This window comes from Corvus kubaryi, unplaced genomic scaffold (genome assembly GCF_017639235.1).
Source record: "Corvus kubaryi isolate FWS band 111438036 unplaced genomic scaffold, C.kubaryi_AGA036_p1.0 37387, whole genome shotgun sequence".
Taxonomy (NCBI): Eukaryota; Metazoa; Chordata; class Aves; order Passeriformes; family Corvidae; genus Corvus; species Corvus kubaryi.
The window spans coordinates 7629106-7649371 of NW_024581129.1; the positions used below are offsets into that span (position 1 = coordinate 7629106).

Sequence of the window (20266 nt, forward strand, 5' to 3'; positions counted from 1 at the left end):
ATTCTAGAGAAGCTGCAGTGTCATGGGAAAGTTTCAACCATTATTAATCATAAGAAGATTTAAAAGCATTAGTCTCCCACATTCAGTATCTCTTCCTTCAGAATTTCCCAGAATAAGCAGCAACTCAGCAGGAGAACATTCCAAAATCTGCTCATTTTGAATGGCCTCAGCAATTACATTTAAAAAAAATAAACTTTATTAACTGTCTTTATTAACATTATCCCTATCAAATCAATAACTACAAGCTTCGTGAAGTTTCTGTGAGACGACAAAAGTTTTTCTTTACTTCATGATTGTCTTAAAACAAAGATTGGATTTAAAATGTGAAGCTCTATAAATATTGACCTAAGAAATACAGTTTAATACAGGTGATTCTTCAGCTTCTGGATGTCCAACTTAAAAGCACATCAGAAGCCTCTGTTATCATAAGGTAAAACATTCTCTGCATGTTTTGCCTATTAGAACACGTGTCAGTGACCACTTTTGCCCTTTTCTTATCTCAATATGTGCTGAAATCCACTACCTTTGGCTACATCTTCTCCCTCCTCTAAATATTTGCTTTTTGGCAGCAGATGTACAAGCAGAATTGACTGCCAAGATGCTGAACTGGAGACAGCCCCAGTGAGCTGCTGTCACAGCGTTCAGCTGCCAAACATGAAGAAAAATAACGAAAGTTCATCTCCACTTGCCCCCAAACACTTCTGCCTCAGGAATGACACCCTCGTGTGCAGAGCAGCTGGGTGGGCATTTAACTGGAAATGAGCTATTGAGTATTTTAACTGTGATTTGTACTTTTCAGTTTCCCCCCACATTAACTCCCAGCTACAGGCACTACTTTCTTCATTGCCAGTCCCCGAGGAGACAGCGGATAGGGAAGGATGCACTCACCTGTGACTATTTTGGACGCTGTTTGCGTGGGATTTGCAGCCATCCCATCTCCAGGCAGCTGAGAGGGAGGGTGAGGCGGAGGGGGGACACTGGGTCTGTTCCTGGGCTTGGGCACGGGCCGTGGCCGGGGCAAGGTGCCACTCTGAGGTAAACAGGGAGCCTGGCAGGGCTCAGGGGGGGCAGCATGGGGGTGCTTCCCCAGCGGGGGCGTGTCGGGCGGAGTCGGAGTCTGCGGGAGCGAGGAGCAGGGCTGCTCTGGTCCGTGCTCACTGGGAGATGCTTGGCTGCTTGCTTTGGGCTGCAGGGGAGGAGTTGCCTGTGTTGGGGGCTGCGGAGGTGGGTGGCTGGGAGCTTGGATTGGGGAGAGGCTGCTGGAATATCTCCGAGGTGCAGAAACCTGGGAAGAGGAGGTCTGGGCTGCTCCTTGGTTTGCATGTTGAGCAGGAGGAGAAGAGCTTCTGGCAGGTGGTTTTGGAGAGACAGAAGGCGGCTGAGCAGCTGGGGAAGAGCTTTGGCTTCCTGGCTGCCCCGGTGGGGGGTTGGCTGGTTTTGGTGGGGCTGGCGCTGGCTTCTTCATAGCTGTGGAGAGAAGGGGGGAGATTCCAGCATCAGGGACTGGGGGGCTTTTTACAGGGGCATGCAGCAATAGGACACAGGACAATGGCTTCCCACTGACAGAGAGTGGGGTTAGATGGGATAGTGGGAAGGAATTCTTTCCTGTGAGGGTGGGCACAGGGTGCCCAGAGAAGCTGTGTCTGCCCCACCCCTGGCAGTGTCCAAGGCCAGGCTGGGATAGTGGAAGGTATCCCTGCCCATGGCAGGGGGCGGAACAAGATGAGTTTTAAGGTCCCTTCCAACCCAAAACATCTTGGAATTCTCTGATTCCAAACCAAGCTCCCAAAGAAAGCAATTAGCTGGACAAAAAATCCTCAGGTATGTTATCAAAATAGAATGGTGCATTACCAAGTACAAGCATTTACTAATCAATAGCTTTTGAGAGAGTTTGTTAAACAGCACTGGTGACACTATCACCATTCAGAGAGTCCAAAAGTCACAGCTGCTTTACAGCCAGGCCTTGGGGACAAGCCAACAGATTAAACTGCTGTCTGTGTAAGGGCAGAGATGCTGATAAAGTTATTTTAGTAGCATTTTTGCAGCACATCAAGAGTTGGAACGCAGTGGCTTGAAAAGCAAATAAACACACACCTCTCCTCAGGGCGTGGGGACTGGGACCAGCAGCGTTCTGGGGCTGGGTGACAGAGAGCTGAGAGGTGCTGGGTGCTGCCTGGCCAGGGGCAGGGCCCCCCTGGCCACCGTTCCTCACCGGTGGAGGAGTGGCTGAAGATGTGCTGTCCTTGGATTTCGAGGTACTGGAAATTAAAAAGCCCACATTAGAGACGATTGTAACGTGCCTTGCCTGGCTCAGCTGCACCTGTTCCATTACAAACTGTGCTGTGGATCAGATATTAGGAAACAATTTTCACTGAAAGCATTGTCAAGCCCTGGCACAGGTACCCAGGGAAGTGGTGGAGTCACAGTCCCTCAAGTATTCAAAAAACGTGGATGTGGCACTTGAGGACATGGTTCAGTGGTGAACACTGTGGCAGCGCTGGGTTGATGATGGAGGATGAGCCAGCTCCTTTGGCTGTGCACCTGCAGCCTTCACTCACTTCTCTGTATTTAGAGTCACCTGCAGCAATTTAGCCCTCAAAAGGACTGACTTACACTCACTTCTTCCAGCACTTTGCAGCCCCCATTTCTCCAGATGGTGTTAATAAATTGCGAGTACTTTCACAGAGGCTGTGCAGATTTTAGGTGCAACTTTCAGACACAACCCCGAAGGTTTCGTTTCAGCTGCCTCTGCCACAAAGGCCATCTGTGGAGGAAATACTGATCTGCAGGGGATTTCCAAATGAGCTGGTTTTGTAAATACGTCACCTGAGAATGAGCTTTGTGCACAAGAGTCAGTGCTGCATCACACCCCATGGTGGGGTTTCACCCTGAGACGCCAAGGTTGACATTTGGAAGCACTACAGGCCTTACACGTGGTTTGCCACAGCTCTCAGACCACTGAAGAGCTGAGAGCAAAATGCTGCTTGCACCTCACAGGAGGAAGTCAGGCTGCTGCAATTAGCCTTGGAGTCCAGTGACACAACTGCAGAGCTTCAAGAGTAATTAAATAGCAAAGAGCCTGTGTACATACTTGTCCTAAAGAAACTAATCCTGAAATACGATAAACTGACTGCAAGTTTTCTAGTAAGCAAATCTGCTCATCAGTAACACTTGCTACAGACAAATAAACAAAACAAGACATCCAGATAACATGTACAAGAAACACCAAACAAGACCAACAGGCTTCTGGTATTGCCACTGTAGGTTTTGCTCTTTCAGCAGCAAACTGGTATCACCTGTGTGCACATCTCTAGAGCATAGCCTGGGAAGGTCAATGTGGGCAGTAGAAATAGAGTCTATATTTGTATTTTTCATCATCATTTTTTCCCCCAAGAATTCCATTATCTCAGAAGATGAAGCCCAGAACAGACAGAACTATGTAAGTTATATTAGAAGATGAATTCTGGAACATCCAGAACCATGGATATTATTTTATAAGACCAATTCTGGAATATCCAGAACCGTGTGTGCAATTTCAGAAGCCCAGTTCTGGACCCACAGACATAGCAGGAGAGCTCCTGCACGGTGCTGCTGCCCACACCTGCCAGGCACATCCCATGGGGAAGAGGTGCCAGCCCCAGGTGACAACAGTTTGCTGCTGGAGCTGCTGCCAAGCCGCTGCCAGCACAAGCCGTGCCTCTTACCTGGCATCCTCAGTGCCTGGAGCTTGGGGCTGTTCTGCTGAGGCAGCAGAGGGAGAAGGGCCAGCCCCAGGGCCAGGCTCAGCCCCGGCAGGCTGGCAGTGCTGCTCGGCTGCCACCGCGGCCGCGCCGGGCTCGCAGGGCGGCAGCGGGGGCTGGAAGGCCGGCGATGTGAGCTTTCTGTTTACAGTGCCACATCGCCGCGGGGTCGCGGGGAAGTCCAGAACCTTCACACCAAAGCTACAGAGAGAAGAGAGAGTGAACACAGCAGGCAGCCACCCCCAGGTGCTGCAGCAGCAGGACTCGGGGTGTCCCACCCCCAGACAAACCCCGACATGCAAAGCAGCAACAAGGAAAGCTCCACTGGCTGCACAACACCACGATGTTAAAGCTTCCACTGGCTGCAGAACACCAGGAATGTTAAGACATGCAACAGGTTTTGGCTTATCCCCACAGAGGGATAAGCTAAACGTCAGGGAACAAACTACTCAATTACATCTGGAGACAAACATTGATGACAATGAGGTCAGAGCACTCAGAATCTCACATGTAATTACAGACATTTCCTTCCACAGCAGAGTAGCTCCTCACTACATGTATTCTGCCACACGAATTTTGTTTCTATCACACACTAAGTTGCAGTAGAGATTCAAAAAAAAGCTACTGGATACAGGCTGTGATTTGGTGGTTGGAATGCGAGATCCTTATAGTCCTTTCCAACCCAAATAATTCTGTTTGTGTTTCAAAGAGAACAGTGGAGAAACTGACCCAAACTCTAACAGATTTTAGAATGTATACAGCACATTTATTCTAGAATTTAATTTTATTCTTGTGTTCAACATTGAATCTTGAATTGATTTTCTTCCTCCTCTGTGAGTGCTGACAAATTTGCATGTGGCTGGTCATAGCTAACAGGTAACAACTCAACATTTGCATCAACAGCTAAAACAAGCACATCACTTAAATACTCATGATGAGTGATAAGAATGAACATTACACTACATGTTATATGGGAAACAGCACGTTTTACTGGGAGTTTTTAGCATTCTACTGCTTGCTTTGGCAATACTGTACCATCATCAACTCAGAAGTCTTATCATGAAGGCACCAGGTAACACCACCTCAGCTTATGGGCTTTGAAAGAGAAGCCATGGAATACCAGAAGTTAGAGACTCAGAGAAGCTACTGCAGACACTTCTGTTCCAGTGAATCTTAGACCACCCCCAACCTGTACCAGGAAAATGGAAACTGGGAAGAGCAAGATCTGCTTGGGATTTAACATGCACAGAGTGTAACGGAAGGAAGTACATTACCTTTGAGCCATCCTCAGGCTGCAACAACAGGAAATAAATCACTATTGTTATCTACAGTATTTCCATGAAATTCCTCTCCTGTCACCAATGAAAGTGTCTGAAGCCTCATTGGAAGAGGGCTAATAATGGACCCCTAACCTGAGAATCACACCTACCTTTCCTTCTTCAGCAAATCCCCTTCCATCACAGTCATGCTCAAAGGCCTCTTCCTCTCCAGGGTCCCACATTCATAGTCATTCCCAGTGTGTGACAAGTGATTGGAATTAACAGTAGGAACTGCCACAAATGCCCCAGACACATTGAAATCTTCATCTGGAAGAGGGACAGACAGAATGCCTCCTAAGACACACATATCCCAAGTGGTGCCTCACTGCACAAGCCACTGGGGGTTGACCTGGAGAGTAATGTAAAACTCCTGAGCTATGGCAGGAACTCACCTCCAGGGAAGAACCAGTCTGCGTGCTGAATAATGGGCTCAATAACTGCTACCACATGCACTGAAGTGGCTGCTGCCATTTCAGCAAGGGATCTGCAGGAGAGATTTGAAGAACACTTTATTCAGAGTTCTATCAAAGTAAGAAAATTAAAATCAATTCAGATTACATGAATAGCAACTTAGGCTAAGTATGATGGATTAACTCCTCAGTACCAGAGAAAGAGCAACTGTGCTGAATACTCCAGACTATTCAGTAACATTCACAGCTTCTGGAAACATCCCTAAAAATCTTCCTGCCTCAAAGGACCTGGAGGCACGGGCTGAAAGAATACTTGAAATATTTTTTAGGCAGTCTGTTGCTGTGAATAGACTAAAGGATTCAAACCAATCAATTCTACAGCTTCATCCAGTTCTGCTTTGTAGCTTTCTTTAAAGAACTCACCCTTCATTCTTTGCCCACAACAAGTTGGGGCCCAAGACTATGGCGATGTTGCTCGGTGTCATTTTGTTAACGTCGCTGTTCTGGGCAAGCTTGGCTAAAAATTTGATTAAATACCTACAAAAAGGAAAGTAATAATTAAACAGCAGGAACTAAGAGCATTTCTTGTTGAAAGCAAGTAAATAAAAATTCAAGAACTTGTAAAGAGAGCTCTCAACAACACAGAAATAAGATGAGCAGCCTTCTTGCTTGGCAGCTGCCCAAGGCTTCTGCTCCTGAATCATAAAAGTTGAACTGAGTAGCAAAGAAAGCACCGCCTATCCTAGCAAAATAGAACCACAGAAATATTATATTTCCACAGAAAAACACATAGATTCAGCTAGTTTCACGTCCTGTAATGGAAATTCCATGCTTCTAGGAATCACCAGAGCTGGTTTTGTTCTGGTTCATTTCCAAAATGCAAAACCAAAAGGAAAAATGAGATGTTTAAGATAGATTCAGGTGATTTCTAAGACTGGAAACTACAGCAAAGAGCAGAGTGTGAGCCATAAGTAGAGGGGTTCTGTGCATCACTATTTTCAGACAGTCAATAGTGAATTAAGCTGAGAACACCACCTATGCATACCCACTGCTGCAGGAAATAAGAAGCATTTTTATAAATCTCACTGAATTTGGCCAAGAAAAGCACACCTGGATTAGAGTTTAAGTTAATTGGCTTTGAGGTGCAAAGCAGCTGAGCTAAGAGATGTTTATGCCTACCTGAAGTTAACACGGTAATGCTCAGGTAATCTGTTACAAATCCTCCATAACTCTTGGAGCTTCTTATCCTGGTCCTGAATACTGAAACGAGAAAAAAATGCCATGACATCTTACTTTCAGGTCAGAAATTTGTTGTGTCTGCAGTGACAAAGAGATGATGGCATAAACTTCCATTTATGCCAAATAAATGCATTGTTCTGTACTCAGGAACTCAGTAACCTGCTACTCAGATCCCTGAATTACCTCTACCTGCAACAAAACTGCTTGAGCATCAATACTGTGCAGCCAGCAACCTGAATCAGCCCTTATGGTTAAACAAAACAGATATTTCACCACATTTTGTGCAATTTGTACTAAGCTATTTATTATTTAAAATAATTTGTTGCATGAAATACCTGTTAGTGGAAAAATAAGTAACTGTGTGAGCTTGGTTGTTTCTTTTGAATTCATCTATGAAGAATCAAAATTAATAGAAATATGCAGCATGATTTCCTGTACAGCTATTTTTAGCATTCTTACTTTGCAGCTTGTGTCCACTCCTCATACAGGCTGTAGGTCATGAGAGGCTCTGGCAGCTCCCGCAAATAGGATTTCAAGGCACCTGCAATGCAGACAGGGACAGGTTGGCTCCTCAGCCACTGCTTTCAGGCTTCAGGGAAAATCTGCCCTCAGATTTGCAGTTGTATCTGTGCAGTAAGTCCCAAGTACCAGGGAAACACTGGCAAGGTCTGACATTTGCAAAGTGTAACTGCTCAGATCTTAACACAAAGCGTCTGTCAGTAATTAGTGCAATTTGACAGAAACATGGGCTATAAAACTCAATCATCTCTTCAGAACAAAGAACTTTTGAAGATGCATTAAAGGTCTACACATGGGTCTAATCTGCCTTGACCATATTAACACTCTTGTCATGAGAGGAGATGTGACAGTTAAGTCATTATGGTCACCTGAATTTTACACACCATTGTCACAAATGCATCAGGTGTGGTCACCACGGGCACCGTACACTTATCTGTGTCAAACTGTGCAGTGAACTTTCAACTTCTCCCAGTTTAACTGTGGAGATCATGGAGCATGAAGCTGTGTTGTATCAATTTACACCTGGTTTGGATTCGGAACACTCCCAGTACCTGCAACAGCGTGGGGATCTGAGTAAAACTCATCAAGCTGGGAAGTGGAACAGTCCAGGGCAGCTTTCAGCTTTTTTAACTTGGAGGCTCCAGCAGCAATTCTGAACAAGCCCTGCATCACAGAAATAAAATTTATTGATTGGTAACCACACTTTGGCACAAGCATGGAAGAGCACCAGTTTTACAACAGCCTCTTTCAGAACATTTCAGCTTTGGTGCCTTCCCCTGACAGTGTTATGACCCAGCTGGCCCTTCGTGTATCGTGTCACATCTGACCACAGTTTAGCTCCCCCCCCACCCTTGACCCATCCCTAATTTTCATTGTATGTGCATCCATCCCCAAGACACTTCACACAGTGCTGAGGTTATTCTGTTGCAAAACATTTACCAACTACATTAATGAGTGAGTTACTGAAGCAACATGGTAACAAACAGACACCACTTCATGAGCTTGACTGGGCCCTTTTTCTCCCACTTCCTGGCCTGTGATCTGGAATTACCCACCTCCTCTCTCATCCCTGTTTCCAGGAGCATCATGACACAGGCTTCAATAGGAACGGCAATTTCCCGCCCACTGCGCTTGAGATGCTCTTCCAGGGGAGTTCCAAAAGCTGGTTTTTCAGTCCATTTGTCTAAGTTGGAGAGTATCAAAACACTGAGCAGAATATCTACCAAATCCTTGAACTACAGCCCAGGCAAGAAGAGAAGAAAGCCTCTAGTACAGCACAGAAATGTTCAGACTACAGCAGGAGTTTTACAGCCCTTGATTGGTAAAGTCCCTTGGATCATGAGGAAAGAGAAAATGAGGCTGCTGGTGGTCAAGAAAAGAATACTTCTGCATCTTTCTGGATGAAGTATCACATACAAATTCTGTATATAACTGGAATTACAAATAACAAACCTCAGCACAAGTGCCAGCACAAGGCTGCACATTCTCATAACACTGATTTGGCTCCAGTCTGCAAGAATCTGTGAGGAAAATTTTGTACAGATTGCATGACCTGGGCTGATTTTTGTTTTAACTGTATTTAGGGTGAATAAAAACTGAGCTGTTAATAAAAAGTTTATTCCTTAAATTTGATTCCTTAAATTAGCAAATTACAGTGAATGTTAACAGCCCCAGTGTATCACATCAGAACTACCACGGTTACAGGCCAACACTGTAATTTTCAAATTTTCAATTTATTTCTTTAGTTCTTGTTTAACTCCAATTGGCACAAATTTCTCCAAATTGAATGTGAATTTCTTCTTTCCTACAATTTATGTTCTGACCCATTTCTGCTGTTTTAACTGAAAAAATGCAGATGTAAAAGGTTATTGTTAGTACAGATGTGTTACTTCTTTTATGTGGAAAAGAGGCCAAGAAAGACAAAAACTTCAGAGGACTTCAAAGAGTGCTCTGAAGGCAAAGTGTTTCTGCAAAGGATTTAATTCACTCCTTTTCTTTAAAAAACCACATCAATCACATCCCTTGTAAGGTTTTAGTCCCTCTCATTCATTAACATGCCATGAAATGCACATAATATTTCCCAACTTTTGCAAGTTACAGCAAACATTAGGAAAATAAACCTCAGTACTTGTTCAAAGTCCCAGCTCTCATCCCTGGAAGTGTCCCAGGCCAGGCTGGACAGGGCTTGGAGCAATGGGGTAGTGGAAGGTGTCCCTGCCCATGGCAACGGTGGGCACTGGATGGGCTTTAGGGTTCCTTCCAACCCAAAGCTTTGTGGGATTCTAATTTACACCACAGCTAGAAACACAGTGTGAGAAATTCCCTACATTCAGCCACTGGACTACCATGGCTCCCAGCCACCTTCTAGGGAGGCCAGTCTGTTCTGAAGCATTTGTTCCTCAGCTGCTCTGTAGAAACTTTCCATACAACAGTAACAAATTTCAAGCCATATCCACAAAGAACCTTCTGCACAGCCCTGCTAAGCCCTGGTGCTGCACCAGCATCACCTCTGCATTCCCTCCTCTCCCACACTGACAGAGTACAGATATTCCACACCATCTTCCACAATGCTCTCATTTATTTATGTATTGAATTGGTTCATCTTTTACAACCTGCATGTGGCCACAACTGAAGATACCTGAGCCTTGCTGAGCTCAGATTGTACTTTCTCTCAGACTCTGTTCACCTGTTTCTCCAAAGATTCAGGGACAGCACAGCCAACATTTTGGAGAGTAGTTTCCAAAACACACAGTGCATGTTCATGCCAAGTCATCAGTGATAAACCTGAAAGTCCCCTGACAGTGGAAGCTCAGCAGCAGCTCCAGTTCTTCTTAGGGAAGAAATGAAGCTCTACAGTTCACTTTTTTAGCTGCTGATAATCAGCACAAGAACCCAAACTCTCAATTTTCCAGCAGGCAGTGCACACTGGGAAAGAGGATTGCACAAAATGGGAGGGGGTGGTGGGGGGGTAAGAATCAAGCTCCTTAAAATACATGGAGTTTTCCTGATAATCACCTGTAATCACTCAAGAACCAAATCACAACAACACTTTCACTGGCCTAAAGAGCCAGGTATGACTTAGCAAAAGGGCACAAGGAAAACAGGTAAGCAAATAGAAAAATCCTTCCTTTACCCTCCTGAATATCAGAGATCCTTAATATTTCATTAGTGTGTTAAACATGGCTGGAGAACTCCAGAGAACACGAAGATGGAATTATGCTTGGGAATGTAAAATTGTTAAGCAGATCAAAATGGCCTCATTAAATCAGTCTGCATGCAAGAGAATCAAGATAGAGGAGGAGAATATTGTGCATAGGTGGCACAGGCAAGGAGAAGCATCAGCCAGAGCACAGGTTACTTTACCTTGATGGGCTTGAATTTCGGGTAGGACCTTTTCTATGACTGCTAATGCTTTTCTATGGTAATCTGCTTGTGCTTCTAATAACTGAGAACAGAAGCCACATTTTAAAAACAAAAAGAGCATTAGCTTCTGATGAGCACATAAGACAAGACTAAAGGTTTAGCACACAAAATGTCATCTCTGAGAACTGAGTGTCTGTGCCCAGCTGTGCTGAACCAGAGCCCCACTGCCAACACTCACCATAACAAAGCAGCGGGCGTATTCCCCTTCCTTGGACACGAAGCTGTACATGTCTGCAGCCAGCTGATCCTTTGGGAAAGATGCAAAGCAGGGCAGCAGATTTACTCATTTCAAAATGTACAGAAAGATCTATTGTGTTTATTTTGCCTGCAGGAAGTTTGAACTAAGAAGCTGTAATGCACCTGCTCTGCTCCATGTGTTCTTCAAGCAAAATGAATCCAAAACCTTAACTCTGGTTTACCCAGCAAAGCACTTGCCCCCTTCAGTCAAGAACATACTGCCATTCAATCCAGTTATTCATAGCACTCAAAGACAAGTACTAATAAAAATGGTTTCAGTTCTCAGTACTCAATGGAGTATTTGCTGTTGAGAAGTGAAAATGAATGTCAACTGCTCAGAGCTGTGACAACCAGCATGGTCCTGGGATTTCCCAGCTTCAGTTTCCTCCAGGTGCCTCCTACTGCATGGCTGCTCCCCGGCTTAGAGCACCCAGAACATTCATTCATGCCCAGGACATTGTTGTCTCAGACTGAAACTGAAAATAATGTCAAACACCCAACTTAGAAAAACCCTGGATGGAGTTCCTCATTGAACTAAAGCAATTCAAAGATCAGCTGGCATTAAAATACTCCTAGGACAGGCAGTGTCACAGCCACATGATTTGCAGCTGCACAATTGGGCAATTACATGGGAGGTCTGGAAGGGACACTCATCCTGTCCTTACCTTGCACTGCTCTACTTTATTTCCAGCTTCATCCATCTCTTCCTTAAGAGATTCTATTTTTGAAGGATGCACCTGGAAATTTGTTCCTGAAGTCTTGTGGGCTTGGTTGTATCTGGGGAAGAAAAGTTTCATTTGGTGAAAATCAGTATTTCACAAGAATCTGCATTCATGGCTTCTTTGGAATTGGTTTCTTTCAACAGGAAACAAACCCCACAGTTCCAGAGGTTTTCCAACAGAACTAAAAGGTTCAAAACACACCATTCATGACATGCTGACCTAATCCAACCAGCAACTATAAAAATCACAAGGAATCCTGCATCTGCCACAGTCTGTAACATGGGTGTAGAATATGCTGAAAACCACCGATTTTCATGGCAGTTTAAAACCATTTAAAGGCACTCAGGGGTGAGATGAACACCCCAGGACCCTCCCAATGCCATGGTTCCATACAAGGCTGTAAAAGCACTTGGTGTGGTTACACAGTGAGATTCCTGTTCCCTCTTTAAGCTGAAAACTTCAGTGATTCCTTATTTAAGTTAAACACGTATTTGAACTGGAAACTGGATGAGTTTCCAACATTTTTCCAACTATATGTAGGCACGTAAGAACTCCAAAATCTTGATTCTGTTTGGATCTAGCAGCCATGGGTCCTTTTCTGGTGTAACTTAAATGTAAGTTTGTCTTTTTTCACCCATTACCTGCTCACAGCAGCGTTTCAGTAGCAAGCACCAGATCAGAGCAGGTGCCATGAGATACCAACAAGGAGTTCACATGGATAGAAAACCACTCAGTAACTAAAATGCTCTCCTACCTTCCCCTTGCAGAATCCCAGTCCAGCACCAGCTTTGCAAGCTGCTTCCTCTGCTTCTGAATGTTTGGGATCTCTGTCTGAAATGAGAATTAAAGGCTTACATTGAATTTTAAATTGTGTATTGTAACACATTACATGTTGTAGGTTCCATATCCACTTTCCACCACTAACACAGGACTCTTAAAGCAGTTTTTTAATACCAGCACCAAGATAAACCCCTTTTGCTCAGTTTATGCATCAATCCAGATGTGTTTCTCCTCTCAGGCTGAGCTGTCTCACCTCTGTCAGCAGGCACAGTGGATCTATAACTTCTCTTTCAATCTGTACTTCATGCTGGGAGAGCTCCATTGCCAGTTTATTCTCTGCATCCCCACAGGTATCCAGCATTTTCCTGTAAGAATTACAGGAAATTGTTATGGGAGTTAACACTGACTGAAGAAGAAGGATTCAAAGGAGAGCAGAGCTTTGGAAAGCTTTGTGCTGTATAAAGCAAAGCATCCCTTCACAGCCTAAACCCAACTGTTCTGTGCTCTCTTGGAGAAATCTGGGATAAGCAACTGGTGTTATTAAACTTTTGTCTTCTAAATTCCTGAGCCATGACAAACACTTTGCAAGCTTTTAGACATCCAGGTGATTATACCAGCCCTAAGGGCACAGAAGTCAGTATTTATTTCCAAGCCCATCCTTCCATCTCACCAGATGCAGGAAAAATTGCTCAATGCAGTATTTCATTTTCTCCTAAGCCCCTTTAATGTGAAGGTCTTAACACCTTAATGCCCAGCACTCCCATCCCCAGCAGTCTCAGGCTCCAAACCCATGACCTGACCTTTATTTTATGCTTGTTATAAGGAAACCCGCTATTCTCTAAGATTTTTATCCAGGTTTAAATCTCCTGCAGTGGGTCAGAAATATGTTCTCAAAGGTTTCTAAGGTCATTCTACACAGTCTCCATAAGAATTCCCAACACCAATGACAAAACCCACTTGGCTCTAGGAACTCAGCACATGGAGATTCATTTGTTTCACTTTCCTGTAAATTGCAAATAACCACTTTACCAGGATAGATAAATTGGGGCTACTTTGAACTAGAAGCTATTAATACAAATAGACATTATTTTAAGTCATCAATTCAAACCTGCAGAACACCGTTTATAATATATTAAAAAAACAGTTTAATTGTAGAATACACAACATTTTAAACTTCAAATGGAGATGATAATTCTACTAATTCACAAGGATAAAAGCAATTTTAAAAGCTTTTATGACAGCAGAGAATCAGAATCCTCTGGAATGCAATTCCGCCTAAAACTTGTGCCCAAATCATTCCAGAAAAACTGCTTGCTCACTGTTTCTCCCTTGGATTAGAGAAAGAATCTAGAAATATTAAGTTTTATTAGATTGAAACCAGCCTTTGTGCACCCAGAGGCTCTAATTAGAGCCCTGCAGGCAATAAGATGTCAGACAGCAAGTCAGAAGAAAAGGCACTTACCCCAGCAGAGTTTCATCACTCAGCTGGACGGATCCTTCTTGCATATTTTGAGCCAGAGCTGTTAGAGGCAGTTTTTTCTATGGAACAGAAGGAACAGTGCTTAGCTGAGTGCTGCTCACTCTTTCCAGCTTCCCCAGTACATCCCCTCTACGACTTTTCTCCTCTTCCATATGGTTTCTATTACATGCATGCAGCTCATTCTTGAACTTAAGAAAATGCCAAGTCACAAAAAGTTTCAAGCCCCAAGACTCCTGTTCTCAGACACTCTGAAAAGCACTTTCTTCTCACTTTTAGCTGGAGTGACTGGCCCCAAGCATATCTCAAACTACTGCCAAGGAGAGAGAAACAGCTTTAAGCTGAGATTTAAGCAACCAGCTTGTCACCTCTCTCTCCCAGAGGTCCTGTGTGCCCCTGCTCTCAGGACTGTGTTACTCAATAAAAGGAGAAAACGTGAATGTGAATTATTTCTGGTTCTGATGCTTTAAGAAAACCTACCTATGGCTTTGCTAAGGAGGGGCAGAAATCAAATGTGTACAGAAAACCATTTCCAGCCACCTGGAGGTGTCAGTGTCCAAGGGCAACTCCAGATCTGAGGAGTTGGGTCAGAGCTGCAGAGTTTCTTCTCCTAGCTGGGTGTCACAAGAGCTCCAAGCACTGCGCAGACTGCAGGGACAGGAAGTGTCCTGACACTGCTGAGGTGTTCCCAGGCTGTGCTGTTGTGTTGGATGGGGAATGGCAGCTGGTGTTTCACCAGTGCCAGCACGTGAGCTGGTCTGACAGAGCTTCGCTCCCCTCGGCTGGTGTGAGGCAGAGCAGCTGAGCTGCACCTGCAGGAGCAGCAGGGTGGGAGTACAGGGCACACACAGCTGTACTCACATGTCTCTTGTCAGGGTCTGTGCCATGCTGGCCCTGCAGACAAGCAATCAGCCTCTTCTGGGCCAGGTGGCACACGGACCTCACGGTGTCCAGACGCCTCTCAATCTGATCGGCCCCGGGGGGGAGAGGGGAGGAAGAGAAAACAACACAAAAACCAGAAGTTATTTCCCTGGCCTCAGCAGAAAACCTTCCCCCTGTACCACACTTTGCTCTGGGTTGCAGATTTCTCAAGTTCTCCAGCTTACAAGAAGTGCAGCTGCTTAGTAGAAGTGCCTGACAACAAAAATGCTTGAGGGGAGATTGAAATTGGTTTTTTCCTCAGTGGCACAGAAACTCAGTCAGAGCTCACAGCACTGGAAAGTGGGAAAGGGAAAAAATATTGCCCTGCTTGGCATCTCAGCAAAAGGGAATTAGGGTGACGCCTGCCATCTGAGATGAATGGCACATGCAGGGATCTAAGACACTAATTTAGGGAGAAAAGTGTGGGAAAACTCGTAATTTTCAATGTGACCTTGTAAAGCAGGTGCTGAAGACACATCTGACAGCTCCTTCCCACTGTATGAAGCTGTACTCCAAGCTCCTCCTGCATGTCCTTCCCTGGCTGTTAAACACAAGGACAAAGCTCCCACGTGCTGAGCAAAACAGTATTTTCAGGGAGAGACTACTGGTATTCAAATGGGATATGGAATTAAAAAATAGGAGTCAAAGCACAAACAAGAGTTCTGTTTATCACCCTCTAATTCAAACATGGCTTAATACACAGCCTGTGAACAGGACAAATATATACACGATAAACTGTTCTTTTAAGGGATTTTAAGTAAGGAATTTGGACTATTTTATTTCAAAGAACACCAAAAGCAAACAAAGTGATGAGCAGTGGGACAGAACTGCTCATGGCACTGAGCTCTCCGTGCACAGCACCCAAAGAATGCTGTTTATCTGCATTTTGATGACTCACCAAGAATAACAGGAGGCCCTTTGGAATGGATTCTATTTAAAAAGCAAGGGGAAGAAAAAAAGTAGATTTCATCTGTAGAAATAATCTGAACATATTCCAGTTTTTGATACAGCTCTAAAATCACTTTTATTATATTTGCAGGAGGGCAAAATGAACCCAAGTTGAAGTGCTCAAAAAACTCAGTAAAAATCTAGTAGGGCAGAACAAGGTGCAGAGAAACTGCCCAGGGATTTCTCTGAGAGCACAAGGCTCTGCCTTTTATTAACAGAGCATGGAGCAACAAATTCGAAATTAGGTCCAGGTGGAAAAAGTCCATATGGACATAAATGAACAAGCAGGTATTGTTTGTGGTCCATTGTTGCATCTGAGATCATTCACTTCTTTTGTGTTATCTTCAAAATGAAATCCTGGAATTGTTTGGGTTGGAAGGGAGCTTAAATCTCATCCAGTGCCTCCCCCTGCCATGGGCAGGGACACCTTCCACTGTCCCAGGTTGCTCCAAGCCCTGTCCAGCCTGGCCTTGGACACTTCCAGGGATCCAGGGGCAGCCACAGCTTCTCTGGGCACCCTGTGCCAGGGCCTTCCCACCCTCACAAGGAGGAAACATCATCAATGCATTCTAAGCCACCCTCTTGTTACAAAGGAATTCATTTTTGCAAGGTCAGGTAGTTAAAACTTCTGAAAGACTGAGCACAGGGTTTTCCCACACCTGGAACACGGTGACATCCTGGACCTGAGCCACCTCTCAGACCCCAGCAGACCCCAAAGGCCAGGGCAGCCCTGGATGGTGGCTCACATTCCTTGGAAAGGCTCTGGAGCACACACACTCCCTACAGCCTCTTTCCAGGCACCCTGCATTGCAGACCCCGAGGGCAGATGACTGATAGGAGGAACATGACCCCAAAACTTCACAGTCATACCCTCTCCTCTCTGATCTGCCTTCTGAGATGTCAAAGATGTCAAGAAAACCACAAAGGACACTAATCTCCTTCAAGCCACCTCTGAACTGACAATGTGACCCACAGGCCACGATGTCTGTCCCCTCAGGGCATCCCCAGAGTACAGAACATCACACAATTGCTTTATTATCTGCCACAAGGCCGTGCCAGAAAGCAGGGCTATTGTAAAGGCCTTTTCAGTACTGAATTATAGCCCTTGTCTTCAGATGAAACACATTGAACTGACACTTGAAATGGAGCACAACCCTTCAGAAAACAGAACAAAAAAAAGCTGTAACAATCCTGTGGCAAAGCTTGAGCTAAATATAAAAAAGCCCAACTGTGAACCATGTTTGTGAAGTGAGCAGCACCACGTTTCCAAGCTCTTGGGTTAGATAAGAGCCTCCTGCCCCTGCACAAGCCCCCAAGAGCAAACAAACAAGTGAGTAAATTCTTCCACTTGGGTGTAGCCAGGCTGCTCGGGGCCTGGGAAAGCCTTGCTTGCAAAATTTTTTTGGCAACAAGCAGCAGAGCTTTTGGCTTTCACTTCTTGTTACTATTCTGCAGCGAAGCAATAAACCAGATGGGCCCTCACAGGCTACCAAGGTGTTTAACATCCTTTGTGTCACTGAGCTGCACATCTCCTCAGAAATTAAGAACAGAACTGTCAGACTAGGAAGGTATTTTTAGTTTAAATAAAGCAACCCCCTGAAAACGGGGTGAAATGTTTCAGGTCTGCTCATCTCACCATTACACTGGCACAGGGTGCCCAGGGAAGCTGTGGCTGTCTCATCCCTGCAAATGTCCAAGGCCAGGTTGGCTGGGGCTTGGAGAAACCTGGGATAGTGGAAGGTGTCCCTGCCCATGGCAGGGGGTGGAACTGGATGGGCTTTAAGGTCCCCTCCAACCCAAACCAGTCTGGAAGTCTATAATTCAATGTTTTTGTGTTGCATTCATATTGGAAGGCTGACACACTCCCTCAGCTGCCACTTGAACCTGAGCAGCTGGAGAGCTCTGAACCAGAAGCACTTCCATCATCTGCTTGACTTCCCTGTTCTATCTACAGGTCCTGACCTCTAGCAGGGCTGAGATGCTTTGAAATTAATCAGATAGAACCACCACACTTGAGGTCCCAGGAGCAGCCAGCCTGACTTCCCTCACCAATTTGTGTTCTTTTTATAAACCTTTCATACAGGAACAAGAGGAAGACAGCTATGTAGGACAAGTATGCAGGCAAATTTGCTCCATGGAATCAGTCACCCTTGTTAATGTGACAGTTGCAGTTTAAATTTCCACCATGAAAGTCATGTCTGATGAGATGATAAATTTGCACAAAGATGACAAGTCTGCAAACAAATCCATGTCAGCGTGACAAGCCTGAGAACAAATACCACAGCTAAACAAGAAGCATTTGTACACTTGCTCAGAGCAGTAACAGACTTTAAGAAAAAAATTGCCATTCTTTATTAGTGAGCAGCTGGAATGATTTTTAAGCCACTTCTCTTAAGGCCCAGTTGACCTGTTCAGGAGAAAGCAGTGAGGACAGAAACCGGCTGTGCCCAGCCAGGGTTTCTTCATCCTCCTCAGACAGACTGGCAAATCATCAGCACCAATGGCTCGTGGGCTTATCAGGCCTGTTCATCTCATTAAAAGCAAAAATGGTTCCTCCTTCACTGTACCAAGCCACGTGATAGGACTCAGAAACAGAAGTAACTGAGCTTTTCTACTGAGAATGTATCCCTGTTTTTTTATGTGCTGAAAAGTCAAAGACATCCAGGGCCCCATCCCTGACACTTGCAGTATTTTTTCCCCACATTAAGTACTCCACAAACCTCAAAAGGCTCACATGTCACAACAAAACATTAAAAAACCCCCATATTAAGCATGATACAATACCTGCAACAGGTCTTCACTGAGTACCTCTGTTCTCTCAGCCCTAAGGGAAGAAAAAAGACCATTGTCAGACAATTGGCATGTTCAAGGTCAAAGATTGCCTCAACAATTCCAACAAAACCTGCTCAGTTCCAAGTTGTAATCCCTTTACTGCCACTGCTGCAAACACCACCATGTTCACCATGTCACAGGCAGCCCTGGCTCCCAGCACATGGAGCTTGGGACACCCTGACATCCCTGGAATGCCCAGCCCACAGCACAAATCCATTCCACCAAGCTCAAAATGCTATTTCCAAGTGCACATGGAATAATCCAAAGCAAATTGGAATCAATGCACCTGAGTGTAAAGGAATATAAAACCATGGGAAGAACAGGAGAGTCACCTTCATCTCTTTGTACTGGAGCACTGCAGAGCTTTATCCATCAGAAGCAGTGGGAATGGCAGCCTAAAGCTTCCTTTAACCCCACCCATGCACAACCTTCACCAGAAACCTCCCATCACCTCATCCTGCTGAACTCCATAACACTAAATCAGAGGATTTGGTACTTGAAAAGTTCATCAGAAGTTAATGGTATTCCCAGGAAAGTCTGCCTGACTACTCCACACACTTCCAGACAAAATACCTGTTACAGACATACTCCTGGTCTTTACACACACACTTCCACACCTTTTGCTGTCCCAGTTTACATAAACTTTAAATTGTTTAATGTTGACACAGGTTTATTTGTTGTTGGCTCATTGACTCTAACAGTGCTTGATCCTCCCTTTGCCAGGCCTATAAAATAAATTCAGTTCACCCTACTCTGCTGCTCACCGTTTACTACACATCTACACCATGGAGCACTTGGAGGGACTCCAGGACACTCTTTTCCTGTTCAGAGAATTTCCCCTGCTGCTGCCAGAGTCCCTCAGCTACTCCAGACTTCATCAGATCCTGCAATCTGTCAAATAACCCACTGCAAACCTGGGCATGCACAGAAAGCTCATGTTCCTGATCAGGCTCAGTGGCTGAACGTGCTAAAAGCCTCCAAAGACAAGATTCCTGCAGCTTTGGGTTGGTGTTTTTAAGGCATTTATTTGACTTCAATTTCACAGCACATTATCTGCTTGAACTAGTTGTGAACCATAAGGTGTTTAATAATTAAATGCCAGAATAAAGTAAAAGCTCAAAACCTCTGCCAGACTCAGACAAAAGCAGCTGAAATACTCTGACAGCACTGGAATATTTATTTGTTGAGGAAAACACAGACAAGATTGATAAACTTTTCTCCCACCCAAACAGAAATATTTTGTCTGATGGAAATTACACCCTGTTAGAGAGCAATTATTTATACTTATTACTACATGTATATATATACACACACATATATATATATATATGCTAGCCCTGCAAAACCCACTCTGCCTTAGCCACAACATTAATTCAAACCTCCTCAAATATCAGAACAGAGCTTCCATACAGCTTGAGTAATACAAAGTTTGATTTCTCCTTCCCTTCCTTTCTCCTAGGATATCCTATCCAGTGGAGTAAAAAGCAGCCATGGTTTAGTACTGTGCTAGCAGAAGTTTGTTCCAGTTTAAGTGTGGTTACCCACATACTATGGATCACTGTGTGAAGTGCAAAATAATTTTACTTATTTTTCTTAAGCTCTCTTCATACACTGAGCTGGTTTCTCCGGGATCTAAAGCCCCAGCTGGATCTCCTCCACGCGGGATGCTCTCCCCAGCCCTGGGGAGACACCCCAGCAG

At 44.7% G+C, this 20266-nt stretch overlaps 1 protein-coding gene across 12 annotated transcripts in view; it reads right to left on the minus strand.

Moving 5' to 3' along the window:
• Window positions 1-20266, minus strand: part of ARHGAP17 (Rho GTPase activating protein 17) — a 41408-nt gene that overhangs the window by 4483 nt on the left and 16659 nt on the right. For 8 of the 12 annotated variants that reach the window (XM_042037454.1, XM_042037456.1, XM_042037462.1 and 5 more), the window contains exons 2-20: window positions 18520-18559; window positions 14728-14832; window positions 13852-13928; window positions 12643-12754; window positions 12364-12440; window positions 11553-11664; window positions 10829-10897; window positions 10591-10672; window positions 8283-8410; window positions 7779-7890; window positions 7168-7249; window positions 6649-6729; window positions 5893-6006; window positions 5452-5543; window positions 5170-5326; window positions 5015-5032; window positions 3705-3941; window positions 2095-2258; window positions 889-1467 (exon numbers count right to left, since the gene is read on the minus strand). In XM_042037454.1, the coding sequence (XP_041893388.1) occupies window positions 889-1467; window positions 2095-2258; window positions 3705-3941; window positions 5015-5032; window positions 5170-5326; window positions 5452-5543; window positions 5893-6006; window positions 6649-6729; window positions 7168-7249; window positions 7779-7890; window positions 8283-8410; window positions 10591-10672; window positions 10829-10897; window positions 11553-11664; window positions 12364-12440; window positions 12643-12754; window positions 13852-13928; window positions 14728-14832; window positions 18520-18559 (2438 nt within the window). Of the gene's footprint in view, window positions 1-888; window positions 1468-2094; window positions 2259-3704; window positions 3942-5014; window positions 5033-5169; window positions 5327-5451; window positions 5544-5892; window positions 6007-6648; window positions 6730-7167; window positions 7250-7778; window positions 7891-8282; window positions 8411-10590; window positions 10673-10828; window positions 10898-11552; window positions 11665-12363; window positions 12441-12642; window positions 12755-13851; window positions 13929-14346; window positions 14566-14727; window positions 14833-18519; window positions 18560-20266 lie in introns of those variants that run through there. The other 4 variants (XM_042037455.1, XM_042037465.1, XM_042037464.1 and 1 more) reach the window with 4 other exon arrangements.